We start from the raw sequence: 20,406 nt of genomic DNA, 5'->3' as shown, positions 1-20,406 counted from the left end.
TACATGCACAGAAACAAGATTGGGACCGTTTACAAAGAATAAACCACCACAGGGTTTTCCAATGTAGTTTGTAAATGAATGAAACGCTAATAATAATTAATTAAATTTAAAAAAAATACAAACACTTACTGAAAACACTTACTACACATTATTAAAAAAACTAAAAAAAGAACTTGAAGAACATTGTAACTATATGTCAGGGAAGAATTTAAATGATAAAACAGTGAAAAACTACCAAAAAAAATAAGAATTCTCAATTCAATTTCTCTGAATTCTGAGTATATATCTTGAAATTCTTGCCATTCTGAATTTAAATCTTATCATTTTGACTTTTGTTTGTTTCTGCCGTAGAATAATAAAAAAAAGCTAATTGCATATTTTTTATCTTACAATTCAGAGAAAAAGTTAGAACTGTGCGATATAAACCTCCCTTTCTTACAGTTTCCATCCTGTGGCAGTAAAACGTTTCTACAGAATGAGCTTTAATAACCAGAATAAAAGCTGATTATTACGGTTCACACGGTGAACAAAGCCTAAAGGTTGATGAGATCAGAAGACGAGGAATAATGGCTTCCTCCGCCGCCGTCTGCTGAACGTGGCGATGAAGCGACTCGGATCTGAATCACAAATCTACTGGAAAGCCAGGAGGACTGGGAAAATCATTCGGCTGCTCCAGGAGCGTTTCAGACGGGCTCCGGCTCTATATTTCACGATCAGCGCACAATGAGCTCTTTCTGCGGCGTTTAGGGAGCTTTTTCTGCTTCGCGAGTGTTGGAGGAGACTTCTGAGATTTTTGGCAGAGAGCAGCGCAAACAGAGACAAACACAAGTAAACATTTGCAGCATTAATCACGCTTTATTTGTGATAAACATATATGCTGCTGCGGATCTGTGCGATCCGGCCTAAACTGGATCCATGATCTGCTCAGGCTGCTTTTAGAGAAGAAAACTGTGAATGTTCTCTGTGCCAGTAGCTCAGCTGTTTTAAAATAGTCCCGCTTTTTCAATAACAACACTATTTATCCATAACTATCGGTGCAGACAAAATACTGGCATTATAGTTCATTACTGTGTTTTAGTCTGATGTTGTCACGCTAATCACCGGGGCTATCATAGTTATTATTTGATCCAAAGTACAGCAAAAACAGTAAAAGTTTGAAATATTTGTACTATTTCAAACAGCTGTTTTCTGTGTGAATATGTGTTAAACTGTAATGTATTTCTGTGATCTGCAGCTGTATTTCCAGCATCATTACTCCAGTCTTCAGTGTCACATGATCTTCAGAAATCATAATAATATACTGATTTACTGCTCAACAAACATTTCTGATTATTATCAATGTTGAAAACAGTTGAGTACATTTTTTTCAGGATTCTTTGATGAATAGAAAGATCCTTGGATATATATATATTATATGTGTATGTGTGTGTGTGTGTGTGTGTTTTTTTTGTTGGGGGGGGTATATAAATTAATACTTTTATTTAGCAAGGATACTTAAAATTGATCAAAAGTGATGATAAAGACATTTATAATGTTACAAATGATTCATCACAGAAACCTGAAAAATCTACTCAGCTGTTTTAAACAATAATAATAATCAGAAATGTTTTTGAGCATCATATCAGAATGATTTCTAAAGGATCATGTGACTGGAGTAATGGTGCTAACAATTCAGCTTTGAAATCACAGGAATAAATTACATTTTAAAATATATTCAAATAGAAAACAGTTATTTTAAATAGTAAAATATTTCAAAATGTTACTATTTTTGCTGTAAATTGTATCAAATAAATGCAGGCTTGGTGAGCAGAAGAGACTTCTTTAAAAACATTCAAAATCTTACTTACTGACTGGTAGTGTATCTAAAACTAAAACCATGACATACAAAAATAATTACAGGGGATTTAAGGACCTTTCAGACAAGAAAAAACCATTCTTAATCATTTATTTCAGCAATGAAAGTTGTTCACTTTCATAACCAATTTTGTAATAAAGCAGAACTGCGAATCACAATTAACACATCTGATCACATTTAAACCCGACTTCAGCAGATTTACTAGTGAAAACGGTGTAGAAAATGTGGAAAACGTCTGCAGATTGTGTCCGGCCCAAAACATCAGTCATCGTTTGACTTGCTCTCTGCGCTCCAGAGCTGTTTCCTGCTCTTGGCAGATTCCGGACAGTATTTATAGTCAAAAGTTCTCGCCGAAGTCCAGGGCAAATCCCTGTCATTACAGCAGATCACGTGACCTCAGAGGAATGGATGACAGGCACCAGGCGGCCCAGACGGGTTAACCAGAGAACTGGAGTTAACCAGAACACACACACCGGGACCTTCCAAACAACTCAGATTAACATCAGCTCCAGATCAACTGAAGTTCAACGGCCAAAGTATTTACCACAAACTTACTTTACAATATATGGGTGAAAGCTGTCAAGAACTTCAAGAGTCATATTTCCTCCCAAAATCAAGACCCAACTAAAACCCAGGCATGTTTTCTCACTTTTTTTTTTTTTTAATTGCTTACACACAAGTTCTGAAACCATGGCTCCTTTTCGCTGAACTCTACACAAAAAAAACACAAAACATGCACTCATCATCCAAAAGAATTATGCATCTCTTGCCAAAGCAAACACGTCTTTCAAAACTGTTTTACCTCTTGCACAAATCTCAATCAAGACTGAAATCAACCCCGTGTTTTCTCACACACCGACAGTAGTGATGCACTGAAATTCTGGCAACAACACTGTAAAAAATGATGTTCTTCATCAGTATTTCTGTCTTGTTTTCCAGTACAAATATCGGAATATTCTGAAATTAAGAAACATTTACTGGAGTAGGAAAATGGCGTGACCCAGGTAACAAATTTAGGTTAAAACGTGGGAACATCATTACTTTGAAATGTTTCTAAAATGTTAAAATACTTTTGGAGGCTGAAATCACTGGCTGAAATAGCACTTCTCTGATGCCGTGTCAGTAGCTATGTTTCCATTCACCTATTTTTATGCACATTTTGGAATATCGCATAAAAAAAAAGACTGGATGGAAATGCCAAGATGTGCATGAATTAAAAAAAAAAATGTGCATAAAAACTCATGTGCACAATTGAGTAGGATAATATTTTGATCTGATAAGAAAAAATATGCATAAACTACGATGGAAACAACTTAACCGAATAAATTCCACCATGCACATCAAAAAAGTCATGTGACTTTGTACAATGAGATGGGATAACTTGACTAACCAGTGGACCGATCTCGTTCCAGAGCATCTGAACCATCTTACCTGCGTCGTGTGCCGTGATGATGAGTGTGTATTTGTCCTGAGTTTCTCGGTCCAGCGTTTGTATCAGGTTCAGCTGACCGCTGGAAGTGAGGCTGAACGCTCCCGCGTCGTTCCCGCTGCTCAGGGTGTAGCTGATCTGACCGTTAGTGCCCAGATCGTCATCACGGGCCACCACCTGCAACACAACACAAACCTTCTTTAGCATCTGCACAAATACAAAGTTCTGGCATGAAACTCTAGATGGCGCAGATAGATCCGATAGATCTATCTCATTATGACATAATGACATCATCATCACATGTCATGCCTGATTGGTTCTTTTCTGTATCGGTGGACAATAATCTCGCTGCTCAACATTCAAATAATTAGTTAATGTTTGTGGTAGCAGTTTGCAGTGCACTCCAGAAAACCTCCACCTTCCCAAGCTCCACCTGTATAGATCTGCTACGAGGTGATTCATGTATGCTATAGGGCAGTGGTTCTCAAACCTGTCTTGGAGTAACCCCAGCCCTGCACATTTTGTATGTTTCCCTCATCTATCACACCTGATTCAACTCATCAGCTCATTAGTGGAGACCTGAAGTAGGTGTGTCAGATATAGGGAGACATACAAAACGTGCAGTGCTGGGGGTACTTCATGGAGACATTTGAGAACCACTGCTATAGGGGGTTATTTCATGTATGCTATATTTGCAGCAGCAGTATTTCTTACATGCTCACAGCAGCATGTTGTGGATGTATTGGCAGTAGCAAGTCTCGGTACTTGCTCTGCAGCAGCAACAGTGTAGCAGATCTACTCCACCAAGACCAAATACATCAACATTGTCATGTACACTACCCTACTGAACAAACCCATCAAATCTCAAAACAAGTAATGTCATCTCAAATTCAAAGCCAAAACGTTACAGTTTGTGTGTCCAAAATACCATTAATAGCAGGAAAAATTTTTTGTGTGTAATTCAAGACTTTTAATTATAAACAAGTCTGAAATACACCAGGACTCTTATTTTGAAATGTCTTTGCTTTGCTACTTCCAGCTGCTCATTCATAAAAATAATGGAGCTAAAATACACGGTCATAATTCATCAACAGTACACCATAAGCAATAATTTGGTATATATGCGTGATATTCATTAACTATGAATTGCTCTGAAAAAAACCTTATGTTTATAGTTTCTAAGAAAGCAATTCTCATTTTCATTTAGCTTAACTTGATGTACTAAAATAACTAAAAAAAAAAAAAAAACGTATAAAACAAATTAATAAAACAAAATTAAACACAAAAACACAACAAAATTACAAAATTTTTTTTTTTTTTTTTTTTTTTTTTAAATATATATAAAAAAACTATCATAATTTATTAAGTGAAGTGACATACTGCCAAGTATGGTGACCCATACTCGGAATTCGTGCTCTGCATTTAACCCATCCAACGTGCACACACACACACACACACACACCGTGAACCGTGTGTTAATGTTACTACAATAACACTGCTAAACAGCCTGCTGAAAAAAAACATTAAACTACCCGAGGGTTGTTTTCTGATCTGGTTTCCACAGATCAAGCAGGTCTTGTTAAATGGTTCAGAGGAGCTTTAGGACCTTCGTCAGCTGGCTGACCAGCTAAACCGTCTTAGACCAGCACATCACCTGGTTTAATCTGTCTTGTTTGAGCAGAATGAGATCATCAGGGGTGAAAAGGGTGACTAAGATGTAATATTTGAAACACTTCATTATGCTTTTATCTCTAAAGTTGTGCAGTAAGAGTCGCATTAAAGAAGACATTTCTCATTTTCATTCATCTCATGGAAAATGAGCCATGCTTCAGTTAAGTGGACGATTTCTGCCACCTGATGGAAAACAAACACTTTTAAAATGAAAATTACATATTACCACTATAACCAGTAGATGATGCAAAGAATCACTCATTAGCTTAAATGCCATTCACCCACCCTAATATAGTTCAGATTCACTCACATAATTATAATTGTTTGTCACTCCTGAAAGCACGACAAACAAAACTTCAAACTGAATGTATTATATACAAGAAGTGAACAAACTCCTGTTATAATCAGTGAATGTAACTACACTCTGCATAATGAATCTCTTATTTACATTGTGTCTATGCTTGCTTTGTTGAGGATTTGTGAGAGTGTAGAAGTCAAATCTACACAAATCACACAAATGACTTATTTTGAATTCAAAATGCCAAATTTCACCAAAAGGTGACAAGCTTGCATCCAAAGGAGATCTTCAGTGTTTTTGACACTAAACAGCTTTCCGGGTGTGTGTTCACGGTGTGTGTGTGTGTGTGTGTGCGTGTGTGTGTGTGTGTGCATTTGTTCACTACTCACTGCTGTGTGTGTGCACTTGGATGGGTTAAACGCAGAGCACCAATTTCGAGTATGGGTCACCATACTTGACAATACGTCACGACTTTTTTTTTTTTTTTTTTTTTTTAGTATACCAACAAGGATCGTTCTCACAACTTTCGCTAATGTTTTTTAAAAGTCATAGTCAAAGTCAAGTTCAAATAAAGTTACTAGAATGTTGTAAGAAATGTTTCCGTAATCTTTAAATAATGTTCAAAACATGTCAAAAAACAATGTTCCCAAAACGTTTTTATAAGCTGAAATTGTTATCTGGAAGTTAATAATTCTGATTCCATGTGGACTTTGCTCATTTTCACACAGGTCTCATTCTGTGTTTTAGGTCTGTAAAATGCCTTGTTTGCGTTCAGTGTTGGTTTGCGTGAGACTCTGGCGCTGGCACACCTGAAGAGACGTGACTCCAGCTCATTTCCCTCTCAGGTGAGGTTTGTTTTGACTCAGACATTGGAGACCACCCTCACTATGTCATTTAGCCATGGCATATTACTTTCTGCGTTTACACTCGGTCACCCTGTGCTGGGAAGCCAGAGCCCAATTCACGCCCAGCATTTATCATTCCAGCTGCGCCGTCAAACACGCAAGCCCTTCCAGTTACAGAGTGTGCTTTGTGCTGGAAATTTGGTCTCTCATTTCTGCATGTTAAAAATGATAAATGATGTAGAACCAAAGCCACCCATTCTAATGAGATGAACTACTCTCACTAAAGTCATAATTACAAGTTTGTCGCATCGGACACTAGGTTCATTCTTGCCTATGAAATCTTAATAGAGCCAAAATGTACTTAGGATATTCAGAGATATCTAGATACTGGATTTACAATATCCAACAGATTTTGAATAAATTGTAACGTCACATTCGTTTACAACTGTATAAACATCCACCACACAATCTAGTCAATCTCAGTCAAATAAACGCTGTGTAAAATACATACACTATACATCAAATGCTTATTACAAACCATAAATATACATGACTGTAACAGAAAAAGGAAGCAATGCAAATGTTGTGGGAAAAATTAACAAGACTTAACAGTCACTGTTTAAAGTTTGTGTCCCGGACCAATCAAAAACTGAGTTTCTGAGTTTTCCAGTTGTAATTGGGTCATTCCTTGTATTCGGTGGCTTCTGTGTCCCTGGTAAAGATCATGAACTCATTTTTTAAGTCTTGTTTGTCCTTGGCAATGTTTGGCCTTCCATTTAATAGATTTTGCTTCATAAATGCTTACATTTATTTGCATGATCTTGACCTGGATCATTTTTCAAATATCTCCCGATCATGATTACATAAAAAGTTGTTTTGAAAATTGTATTTGATTTTCAACATTTTATGATGTCCAAAATGCACTGAATACCAGGAAGGACCCAAATATATGTCTTCAGAAGCTGTTTATGTCTGATTTCCGACTAGAAAGCTCGGCCTCTTCCAACTAGTCCCACTTTCATGAGTCACTTTGGGAAAAAGCGTCTGCTAAATGCAAGATAATAAATGTATTTACAATAATTTTGATAACATAAATGTGGGGTACTTGCCTGTAAGATGTTACTGGACATTTTGTGTCTTCTGTTTTATAGATTTTGTTTCATAAATGCTTAAACTTTTCCAAAAATTATTCCTCCAGTGTTTCACCCAATCACGATTACAAAAAAAGTTGTTTGTTTTAAATAAAAAAAAAAATTAAATAAAATGTTATGATGTCCAACAGGCACCAAATACCAAAAAAAGGACTCAAATATATGACTTCAATATATGAACTCCCTGAGGATTTTATCATGGTAATGGCTATGCCAGTGTTTAATGTATTTGGTCTTGGTGGAATAGATCTGCTGCTGTTGGTTACTGCTGATGTTGTAGATTATTGCTGCTGCTGCAAAGCAAGTACAGGGACTTACTACTGCCAATACATACGCCGATATGCTGCTGTGAGTATTTAAGGACATACTGCTGCAGCACAAATAGCATATAAAATAACCTGTAGCAGATCTATACAGGTGGAGCTGGGGAAGGTGGAGGGTTTCAGAGGCTCTGAAAGTGTGCTGCAAAATGCTCAAGTGAATGCTAACCAGTCATGTGAAGTGAAGTGACATTCAGCCAAGTATGGTGACCCATACTCGGAATTCGTGCTCTGCATTTAACCCATCCAACGTGCACACACACAGCAGTGAACACACACACACACACACACACACACACACACACACCGTGAACACACACCCGGAGCAGTGGGCAGCCATTTATGGTGCGGCGTCCGGGGAGCAGTTGGGGGTTTGGTGTCTTGCTCAAGGGCACCTCAGTCGTGGTATTGAGGGTGGAGAGAGCACTGGACATTCACTCCCCCCACCTACAATCCCTGCCGGCCGGGGACTCGAACCCGCAACCTTTGGATTACGAGTCCGACTCTCTAACCATTAGGCCACGACTTCCCCATTTCCCAGTCATTTATATGTAAAGCAGCAAGCTCATTGGCTGCGTATGCGACATGATCCAATCAGCTTGTGCCGAGTAGTAGCTCTGAATATCATCAGTTAACATTAACATCCCATCAGCCTGCGCCATCTACAGTTTCATGACAAAACATGGCATTTACGATAATTTTGATACCATAAATGTAAGATGTTCTTGGACAGCACCTGAATGTGTTTTGATTGCACTTGAATGTAAGACCTTCTTGGACATTTTTTGACTTCCATTTCATAGATTTAGTTTCACAAATGCTTATATTTTTTCAAGTATTTCACCCAATTTTGATTACAAAACAGTTGCTCTAAAAACGGTTTGATTTTGAAAATTTTATAATGTCCAAAAGGCACTGAATACCAAAAATAACCCAAATACGTGACCTCAGAGGCTGTTTATGCCAATTTCCAACTAGTTTCTCTATCATAAATCCCCTTGGAAATAAGCATCTGCAAAATGCATGATTGTAAACATATTTACGATAATTACAATAGCATAAACGCCGTGCACTTGCCTGGAGGATGCTCTTGGGCAGGTTTCCTAAGTTCTCCTGTACGCTGACGCTGTACGGCGAGAGCTCAAACACAGGCGTGCAGTCGTTTACGTCCAAAAGCACGATGTTAACGGTTGCGCGATCCACGCGAGGGCTGCTGCCGCGGTCCGCCGCCTGCACCAGTAGAGAATATGCCGAGCGTGTCTCGCGATCCAGCAGCTTTGCCACCGAAATCACGCCCGTCACCGAGTCGATCCGGAAGTCCGAGTTAGCGTTCCCATCGGCGATGGAGAAGCGTATCTGGCCGTTGGTTCCCTCATCGGCGTCGCTGGCGAACACCTGCAGGACGTCGGCGCCGCTGAGTGTGTTCTCCTCGATCTCAATGTCGTAGATGTTCTGCGAGAAGCTAGGTGTGTTGTCGTTCACGTCCAGCACGATCATCGTTACCTCCATGCTGGAGGAAAGCGGTGGCTCACCTTTATCCGTAGCCACGATGGTCAGCGAGTAATTGGCCATCTCCTCGCGGTCCAGTTCGCCAACCAGAAACACGCCGCCGTCGATGTTCCCGATGCTGAACTTATTCCCAAAAGGCCCTTTGAGGGAATATTCCACGTAGCTGTTGGGGCCGCTGTCGGCATCGGTTGCTTGCGCTGTGAACACTAGCGTATCCACCGGTGTATTCTCTTGAATATACGCTGTGGTTTGCGATGTGAATGTGGGCGGGCAGTCGTTGACATCTAGGAGGATTATTGACACCTGCGCGGTGCTGGTGAAGCGGGTCATTGGAGGCGGCGCCAGATCGTTAACGGTGATGACGAGATTGTAAAACGACTGCGTTTCCCGGTCCAGAGCTTTCCTGGTCTGTAAGACGCCGGCGTTTGTGATGGTGAACTGCGACTGCGGATCTCCTGAAGCGATCGTGTAATGCAGCTCCGCATTCGGCCCTGGAAAACAACACTAGTGTTATTATATTTAATCAGGGGTCACCCCTCTGCTGTGGTAGAAATCATAAACGATGTTTAAAAACATTGAAAAGTGGCAAAATACAGAAAAAGACTGTTGCTGATAACTGTATATCTTAAAAATAACAATATTTGTGTGGATATGCATTTTTATGAGCAGGGTTTCCCAAAATGGGAAATTTTTAATGATTTATTAAATCATAACAATGTAAAAAAAAAAAAAAAAGATAATATTTTATTTGTTAACTTGTATGTTATGCGACAATCAAGGTTGTTATCATTAATTAAAACTAACCAACTGAAATGAAATAAAAATATTAGATGAAAAACCATTGTATATATAACCACTGTTATAGTTTTTATTGATATTATGAATCAGTTTTTATTTTATATTGTGTTTTTTTTTTTACTTCTAGTTAAAATTTGAGCAATTTTGTAATGTGTTCTTTTTGTAATTTTTAGTAGTTTTTGTTTTTATCTATACAGTTTTTATAAATTTTTATTTTAGTTATTTTAACACATCAAGTTAAGCTAAATTAAAATGAGAAATTCTGCCTTGGCAAGTAGCTGAAATAAAATGTTTTAGATATTTTATTTTAATTTATTATTTAAACTGAAGCACTGAAATTAAATTAAATTTAAACCTAAATAGGAATAATAATAATAATAAATAATAAAAATTACACAAAAATATAAAAAATACAAAAACACATCAAAATTATAAAAATTAAACTAAAACTGAAATAAACAACTGAAATATCAGAACAAATATATCAAGTCAATAATCAAGTATATATTAAAATGACATAATTAGGTAAATATATAAATATAAGTAAATAAGTTAAACTGACAAAAAGTTTGGGAAACTCTACATTTGAGCATTGTGTTGTTAGCTGGTTATAAAACAGAAATAAAAGTTAATTGACTTTGACTGTAAAACAGCACGGCGTGAAGAGGTATCTCTGCAGTATAACGATGTGTTTGTGAGGTTTGTGTTTGTGCAGACGTGTTACAGTACAGTGAGCGTGTGATACGGATCTGCTCCGTTCACAGTAAACGAGCTCTAATTGAGCGTCTGTAATGCTGGCCGCTCATGTGGAACCACACTAAGCACGCAGGGGTCAGAGGTCAGGGGTCAGGAGGCTCTAACAATGATGTCCTGCTCTCATATCGTCAGAAAGGCGTCGAGGACAGTGTGCGCTCATGAACACGCTTACAGAAGAGCGGGAGGAAAAGCACAAATGTAGGTCAGCGTAACCACATTAGAGTCTGAGACATGGATCTCACAGAAACATGTGCGGCTCAGAATCCAGCCTGCAGCTTCTTTGTGCTAAATATCTGCTCTTCTTTCTTTTTATTCATTTTGATATGACCCAGACATGATTTTGTGAGATTCACCCACACACTGCCTGTAACTAACCGCAGTTGAACTAGACTAGACTAGCCTGAGTCTAAATATGTTGAAATATGCTGAATTTAAATGAACAAAGGTACTTTTCTGTTGTAGACAACCACATAAATGTTGTGAAAAACAATTTCATTCAGTAGAGTAAATGCTGTAATATTATCATTGGTCAGCATTCTTCCATTTAAATATGATGTTAAATTATTAAATGTAATTTTCTGTTGTAGAAAACATAAATATTGTTAAAAACAATCAAAAAGTGGCAAAGAAAATTACAATTAATCATATACAGTATAATTTAATTCAATAAAAAAGTATTTTATTTCTTTAATATTAGCATTTGCCAACATTCTTACACTCAAACGAATAATTAAATAATAAAAAAAGTTAAATTCAAATAAATAATTTTAAAATAATCAAAATTAAAAAAAATAATAATATTTACATAATAAAATGAAATAAAAAATTACAAAACCTGTAACTGTGAATTAAACTGGGGTTTGCAAGTTGATTAAAAACTAATAATTAAGTCATAAAAATATAAAATGAAAATAAATAATTACAAAAATCTAAATTAAATTAAAAGAATACTAAAAAATTACATAATAATGTATAAATAATATATTTTTTTAAATAAAATAATTTTAAATCATAATAATAAAACACTTGCACCCGTGAAATTTATGTTAAATTATGAAAAATATCTCAAGTAAATATTTTAGGCTTAAATTAATCAAAATAAAATAAAAATAAATAAATAATACAACAAAATGTTTACATAATAAAATAAAATAGTAAAAAATAACAAAACCTGTAACTGTGAATGAAACATGGGTTTGCAAGTTGATTTAAAAACTAATAATTAATTCAATCATAAAAATGTAAAATGAAAATAAATAAAATAAAAAATACAACAAAATATTTACATAATAATGTATAAATAATATTTGAAGTCATAATAATAATGATAATAATAAAACACTTGTACTCGTGAAATTTTTGTTAAATTATGGAAAAATTAACTTAAAATCTCAAGTAAATATTTTAGGCTTGTATCATATTATACGGATCATAAATGTATGTGTAATATCCTCTGAGGAGCAACAGTGCACTATATTTGGTTACACTTTATTTGAAGGTGTCCTTGTTACAGTGTAATTATACATGTATTACTGAGTAATATTAATTAACTACATGTCCTTACTATATGGTTAGAGTTAGGATTTGGGATTGGCTTAGTGTTACTTCCATGTAATTATCCATAATTAATAGTAATTATAATAGTAAGTACATGTAACATGTAACAAGGACACCGTCAAATAAAATGTTACCCAATATTTGGGTAACACTTTATTTTGATAGTCCAGTTTAGACATTCTCCTAACAGTAAGTAACTTTGCAACTACATGTCAACTAGCAGTCATTAGAGTATTAGTAGACCTGATTAATAACTTCTAACACTTTATTTTGATGAGTCCACAACATACAACATACTGAGTATGAGAAACTTTGCAAGTATATGTCAACTTATTCTACTAAACCTACCCTACTGGGAGTTAGTAGACACGTAGTTGCAAATTAACGAGAACTAGTTGACATGAAGTTGCAAAATTATAGTTAGTAGAATGTCTAAAGTGGACTGTTAAAATAAAGTGTTACCCAATATTTTTCTGAAGGGAACTGCGAGCAGCTCAGGCAGATCTCAGAAATGCGTTATGAGTTGCGACGCGTCTTACCGTGGTCGGCGTCGGCGGCGCTCAGGCTAAGCACGGTAGCTCCGGGAATCATGCTCTCGAGGACTGAGCTGCTGTAGACGGAGCTGTTGAAGCGCGGCGGGTTATCGTTGACGTCCAGAAGGTTGAAGTAGACTCGTACAGAGCTTGACAGACCGCCTCCGTCCTGGGCCTGCACCGTCAGGATGAAGTACTGCTGAGACTCGTAATCTAGCGCTCGGCTGACGTTAAAAACACCAGTGACTGGGTTCAGGAGGAAGGTGGCATCCTCATCATCCTCCTCTATAGAGTATGTGATCTCGCCGTTTGATCCCGAGTCAGAGTCGCTGGCCAGAATCGCCGCCACGATCGAACCTCGATGGAAAACAACAACAGAAAATGAGTGATTATGCAACAGTATTCACTATGATTACTAGCATCATGGGTAATGTAGTTTTTCACTGGGAATTCAGCTGTTCAACTTGATTATTTAAAATATAAGAACTCGGATGAAGAAATGATTGATTGAGTCAGTGTGGAAGAACTTGACTGGTCTGCAGAAAGCAGCTGAACACCTCTGGTGTGACTTTAAATGCAGACCTTGAGCCAAAAACCCATCACCAAACACCAATGATTTGTACATACACTATGTGGACAAAAGTATTGGGACACCCCCTTCTTTAGAACAGAAAAAGGCACTTCCAAAACTGTGGCAACAAAGATGGAAACATAGTTCATGTATTTAAAAATTGTATTTCCATCTCTGTTGCAACAGTTTTGGACGTGTCTAAAATGACTGTACTCGTATATACAAGCCATTGGTGTTTGGTGATGAGTTTTTGGCTCTAGGTCTGCATTTAAAGTCACACCAGAGGTGTTCAGCTGCTTTATGAACACTAGTCAAGTTCTTCCACACTGACTCAATCAATCATTTCTTTTTGAACCGCGTCTACACAGAGGCATTGTCATGTTAGAATAGAAAAGGGTCCTGCCAAACTGATGCTATAAAATTAGAAGCACACAATTCCCTAGAATATCATTATATGCTTAAACATTAAGATTTGTACTCATAGAAATTACTAAAGTAGTCAAAGCTGTTCATTAGAAGGGGGTGCCAATACTTTTGGCAATATAGTGTATATGTAAACAAACTTTTATTTTGAATCGATTAATCGCGTGTAATTGGTTTGCACCCTAATGGACAGCGATCAGAACTGAGCGATCTGTTCTCGTGTCTCATACCTGGACTGGTGTCCTCGGGGATGTCGAAGGAGTAGACATTGCGTGAGAAGTGCGGCGCGTGATCGTTGACGTCGCTGACCGTGATGTTGACTCGGACGTCGGAGGACTGCTGGCCGTCGTCGGCTCGCACCAGCAGCGAGTATTTGGATCTGCGCTCGCGGTCCAGACGCCGGATGGCCGTCAGCTCGCCGGACTCGGGGTCGATGCGGAAGCTGTCGTCTGCGCCGCTGATGATGGCATACGTCACCAGAGCGTTCGCTCCCTGCACACAAACACATCTTCAATCAAACTTCATTCAAACGGGAAACAAGCCCACTGCCAGACATTGTTTTCTTGTTTTAAGCAAAAACTCACTTCAGTTTGATTCATTTTTCAGAAATCAAGATTTAAGAAATAAAGTAAAAATAATGTCAGTACATAATGTCACACATTCACATATTTAACTGAAATAAAATATAAATATTAAAATGAAAAACTTCAAAAGAAAATAGGAAATGCTGCCATGGCAACTTACTAAATTAAGTTTACATTGAAGCATTAAAATTACTGAAAACAAATAAACTAACAAACAAAACTTAAACAATTTTTTTTATAAATTAATATGTAATATATATATTAAGTACTAAAGAGTACTATTTAATAAAAAAGTACCTAAAAATACAAAAAATAAATAAACTGGAAATAAATAAAAACTAAAACCAAAACTGAAATAAAAAAAATTCATTATAAATAATTATTATAACTAAATAAAAAAATTAAAAAACAAATTAAATGTAAAAAAAAAAAAAAAAGTCAAAATCATAGCAAAATTAAGTAAAATTCAAATGAAAACTGAAAAATATAAACATATAAAAGCAAATTCTAAATATTACTCAAAATATAACATTATATAAATAATGCTAAAATAAATGGTCTGCAAAATTCTAACTAGAGATAAATAAAATAAAAAATGAACTAAAACTAAAACTGAAATAACAATATAAAATTAATATTACTAAATAGTAATATTTAATAGCAATATTTACTTAAACTAAAACATTTAAAACGTGCACATAACAAAATGTAAATAAAAATAATTAACTAAAACTAAACTAAAAATAAAATTTACATGAAAACCGAAAATATAAAAATAAAAGCTAATTCAAAATATTACTAAGAACTATAAAAGTACCTAAATAATGCTCAGATAAATGGTGTGTTAAATACTGAAACAAATGTCTGTTCGTAACGTCACACATGAACTTCAGATTACAACAGGACCAATTAGTGAGAGTGCAAAGTATTTCATTTCCAGGCTGGTGCTGAGTTTCCTGAGGTCAGATCTGCAGTCTGGAGCTGACGGACATCAGCAGCCAGAAACACAAACCCACATATACAGCACATGAGCGAGAGACAGAGAGAGAGAGAGAGACAGAGAGAGAGAGACAAAGAGAGAGACAAAGAGAGAGAGACTCTGAGAGAGACAAAGAGAAACAGAGAGAGAGAGAGACAGAGAGAGAGAGACTCTGAGAGAGACAAAGAGAAACAGAGAGAGAGAGACAGAGAGAGAGAGACTGAGAGAGACAAAGAGAAACAGAGAGAGAGAGACAGAGAGAGAGAGAGACTGAGAGAGACAAAGAGAAACAGAGAGAGAGAGACTCTGAGAGAGAGACAGAGAGAGAGAGACTGAGAGAGAGACTCTGAGAGAGAGACAGAGAGACAGAGACAGAGAGAGAGAGACACAAAGAGAAACAGAGAGAGAGAGACTCTGAGAGAGACAGCGAGAAACAGAGAGAGAGAGACTCTGAGAGAGACAGCAGGCGTCTCTGAACTGTACGGATATACGGTTCCTCTATAAATCCAGCTAATGGATCCCCTGATACCCGCGGCTCTCAGACGCTACACATCTGATCCTGACGAGCAGAGAATAACGCCAGTGACAGATCGGGACGTCCACGATTGAGCGCAGGACAATACGAGTTCAGAGACGACAGCACATCAAAGAGCAGCAGATCAGGATCCGCTTACAGAAACACCACAGCATCACGTCTCAAACTAAGAGCGCTGTGGAGATAGTGTGATAAATCAATACGGTAAAGCATATTCTTGGGAATTCTTTTGCATTATGATTTTTTTGTTGTTAATTTTACTGTAATGGATAAAACAATTATTTACACTAAACTATATATATCTATTCTTAAAATAAAGCTGAAATTAAATATGAATATTAGATAAATAAATCAATAAATAAATAAATAAATGAATGAATGAATGAATGAATGAATGAGAAATGTGTCCTTGGCAACTAACTGAAGACTTACTAACACTAGAAAAAAATAAAAATAAAAATGGAAATAAATAGAAACTAAAAATGAACTAGAACACAGACATCAAATGTACTAAAAATGAAACAAAACAAACTGAAAATATATTAAAAAACAGCTTATTCAAAATATTAATAAACTATAATAGTATATAAATAATTCTAAAATAACAATGATCCTTTTAGGCTATATACACATATATTATTTTAATATTAATCAATTGATTTATATATTTGTTTTAATGTTGATCTTAGTTTTAGTTATTTTTTGTTTTTGTGATTTTTTTGTTTTTTAATGCCAAAGTATTTTGTTAAATATTTCTATATATATATTTATTATTATTATTATTGTTATTATTTTAGAACCTTAGGTTAAACTTCATGAAAATGTAGAAAATAAGTAAATAAGAAATGTTTTCTTAATGGTTTTGGTTTTATTTATTTTTTAGTTAACTAACACATATATATATATATGTATATGCCCTAAAACCAATATTGATAAACAAACACACATATATGTTCAGCTCATATAATGTGGTTCAAATCCTCTGAATCCTGTGCTTTTCTCTCGTCGTCCTTCTGCTGGAAAGAGAAACACGAGGAGAAAGAGTGAATGTGATTCCTGAGCTGCTGCTGCCATTGATCAGAGCAGATCTCTGGATTTCCCATCAGCCACCTGGAGCCGCCCCCTCTTCCGGCCGCGGCCGCTAAACGCTCAGAACTGGATCTGCAGCGACCGAACGACATACGGAAACTCACTCAGAGAGAGAGAGAGAGATCTGAGAGACGAGGAAAACTGCTTCCTCTGACCGACCGACTGCATTATCCTCAACTACAGCCTCATCACCTGATATCAAATACATGTTCACTCAAACAATAACATATAAAACCAGTTCAGCTCACTGCCAAAACAGCATCTCTCGCTTTCATTTATCTTAACCTGGTGTACTAAAATAGCTCAAATTACAACTAAAAACAGCATAGCCATATTGAAAAAAAAAAGAAAAAGAAAAAAACACTCAACAAAATACATAAACTGAAACTAAATAAAACAAATAATAGATGAAAAAAAAATGTAAATGAGAAACCAAAATAGGTTTACATTGAAACACTAAAAATAACTGAAAATAAATGAAAACAAAAACTGAACTAAAAACTGAAATAATTTCATTTAAATTTAATATAAAAAAATCTAACTCATAAAAATGTCAAAAGTAGTAAAATTAAACAAATTAAATTAATAACAATTACTAAAATTAAATTAAAACTAAGCTTTTAAAAATAAAAACTCAAAAAGTATTAAAAAAGATCAGTTAAATTACAATAATGATGAACCAGACACTTGCTCATGTTTTTCATGATTACGTGGTATAATCGGCTTCTGAATGTTTATGAAGGTTAAAGCATAGTTTATCCATGTTTCGTGCAATGAGCCTATTTGGTTATTTTCACCTGCTGGATGATAAATCCCACCAACGCACAAAAGGAGGAAACGGACACTCTTTTCAACTGCATAGCAACACCAGAACCCCCTAGCAACTGCATAGCAACACCAGAACCCCCTAGCAACTGCATAGCAACACCCACTGCATAGCAACACCAGAACCCCCTAGCAACTGCATAGCAACACCCACTGCATAGCAACACCAGAACCCCCTAGCAACTGCATAGCAACACCAGAACCCCCTAGCAACTGCATAGCAACACCCACTGCATAGCAACACCCCAAACCCCCTAGCAATTGCATAGCAACACCAGAACCCCCTAGCAACTGCAAAGCAACACCCAAAACCTCCCAGCAACAGCATAGCAACACTCAAAACCCCCCAGCAACCGCATAGCTACACCAGAAGCCCCTAGCAACGAGCTAAACCCCTCACAGGTGGTGTTATCAGCATCGCTCTCTGTAGCTGGAGCTCTGGCCGCTCTGTGCAGATGTGGGCAGAGATCAGGACAGGAATAACCCTGGACTCCAGTCACACAGCCCAAACATCCCATAATTCCTGCCCAGCGTGCCAACATCACATTCAGTTTGAGCTTTTCAGTTCAAAACACTGACGAACAACAGGAGAGGATCACAACTCTTCCTCCTGGTCTGATTTATACTTATAATATATTGATACAGTTATATTAAAGCTATCTAACTTATTTAAAACTTTTAATAATTAATGTAAATAGTAAACTGACAAATAAATGATTAAATGAATCAATTATTATTTATAAGAATTCATCTTTTATATTCAGGCTCTTTGATTATTGTCTTATCCATCTTTAAACTATTTTTACTGTACAAAAACATTGTATTGGTGTTTGATAAAAAATGGTTATTTGTGTTCATATTTTATTCTCATAATCCTAAAAACAGTGGTTTGAAATATAAAAAGCTTCAGTAACTTCAGTCCTCCGTTGTCCTGCGTGATTATAATCAATCTAGCGCTACAGCGTTCAGGGGCGGAGCCACACAGACTCCACCCACACGCCAGCCATCATCATCATCATCACATCAGTCATCTGTACCTCATCTGCATCGGTGGCCGTGAGCTGCAGGATCCTGAAGCCGTCGCTGATGTTCTCCTGGATGGTGATGTCCAGCGAGTCGGTGGGAAACACCGGAGGGTTATCATTCACATCCTGCAGAGTGATCTCAACCTGAGACAGAGACAGAGAGACATTAACATCTACAGAATCCTGATCTTCACACAGAGACCCACAGCTGAAATCAATTACCATCATTTTACATCCAAAACTATCATTTTTATCTGTCTGTTTCTTTCTTGCTTTCTTTCTTATCTGCTATATGTTTCAGGCAATAAAACAACATTCATGTCATTTTTCAGAAACTGAAATGTTACAAAAGCACAAAGTTTTTCTGCATAAAATCAACATTCAACCAGTGTGGTTTAAGTAGCATTGAGATACATACTATTGCAGTATTTATTCATATTTAGAATTTTTGTCAATTTATTTTATTTTTTTTTATTTATTTTTACTTGTAGCTCTTCAACTACCTAAATTAAAATACTTTTTATTTTTTTCAGTTAACATTCAAGATCAAATATTTCCAAAGCTCATGCGTTTGATTCCCAGTAAATGCATGAACTGACAAATGTAATGCAATTCAAATCACTTTGGATGAAAGCATCTGTCAAATACATAAATGCATTGATATTTTTGTAGCCATCCAGTTTATTTATCATTCTATATTTTGCAATTAAATATACACACTGTAGAAACAAAGCTAAACATATTCAAAGCTAATATGAATACTATTTCAGTCTTTCTACTTCAAAATTTCACATTTAATTCAATGAATCACTTGATATTTCTTGCAGTCATTCATGACATTTACTAGTATTTTTGAGTAAAAATTGAATATTTTTCAGTGCAGGAAATTACTGTATTATAGTGATGCCTTTTCCTTTCATCAATCAACATGGATTGATTTTTGACTTTAGTTATGATTAGTTAAGAAGTGAAATGTTGCTTGACATCTTGCAATTACAACATATTTCATAATTACAATTCCATCAACACATGAATGCAGCATTAATATAGAAATAAGCTGTTTAACAAAGCGACTCAAACGCAGCTCATTCAGTCAGATTTCATAGCGTCTCATGATATTCAAAAACTCACACGTCTTCTTTACATCTGCAGTCAAAACACATAAAATCAGACGAGCACAGCGGCCAGATCCCAAAACTCCCAGCTACAGAACTCTGCATTTAACACCAGAGAGCCGTGAGCTCAGAAACACAGAGAGAGAGAGATCCAGTATTCACTGCTTCATGTTATTCATCTCATTCACACAGTGGAGCGTGACAAAGCAAACCAGAGGTTCAGTTATAAAGCCTGATATAAAAATATTCAGTCGAATTAATAATTCAATAATCCATCAAAATGACAGCTCAATATAGCTACAGACTAGTCTGTCAGGTGACCAGCGGATCACATGACCACATGAGGGGCGTGTCCAAAACAAGCTCCATATTTGTGTCTATACTACTACTTTACTGTACAGTTTATGAATAGTATGCAAACTGAGTTCTACATATTTACATGAATATTTGGTGTTGATGAACAATTCATTTACATGAATAACAATAATTTTATTATTAGTTATACAATTAATTATAGATAAGTATTTATATTTTATAC

General features: G+C 36.2%; 1 protein-coding gene across 1 annotated transcript in view; it reads right to left on the bottom strand.

Moving 5' to 3' along the window:
* LOC306882912 (protocadherin Fat 4-like) overlaps positions 1-20,406 on the bottom strand; it is a gene marked incomplete at its 5' end in the record, with an annotated part of 110,793 nt that overhangs the window by 40,604 nt on the left and 49,783 nt on the right. Inside the window, 5 exons of the mRNA XM_079437909.1 lie at positions 3,287-3,461; positions 8,647-9,569; positions 12,729-13,079; positions 13,947-14,208; positions 18,766-18,897. Coding sequence (XP_079294035.1) covers positions 3,287-3,461; positions 8,647-9,569; positions 12,729-13,079; positions 13,947-14,208; positions 18,766-18,897 — 1,843 coding nt within the window. The remainder of the gene's footprint in view (positions 1-3,286; positions 3,462-8,646; positions 9,570-12,728; positions 13,080-13,946; positions 14,209-18,765; positions 18,898-20,406) is intronic.

This window comes from Barbus barbus (assembly GCF_936440315.1).
Source record: "Barbus barbus genome assembly, chromosome: 17".
In the NCBI taxonomy this organism is placed as follows: domain Eukaryota; kingdom Metazoa; phylum Chordata; class Actinopteri; order Cypriniformes; family Cyprinidae; genus Barbus; species Barbus barbus.
This window is presented reverse-complemented; position numbering and strand designations above follow the sequence as displayed.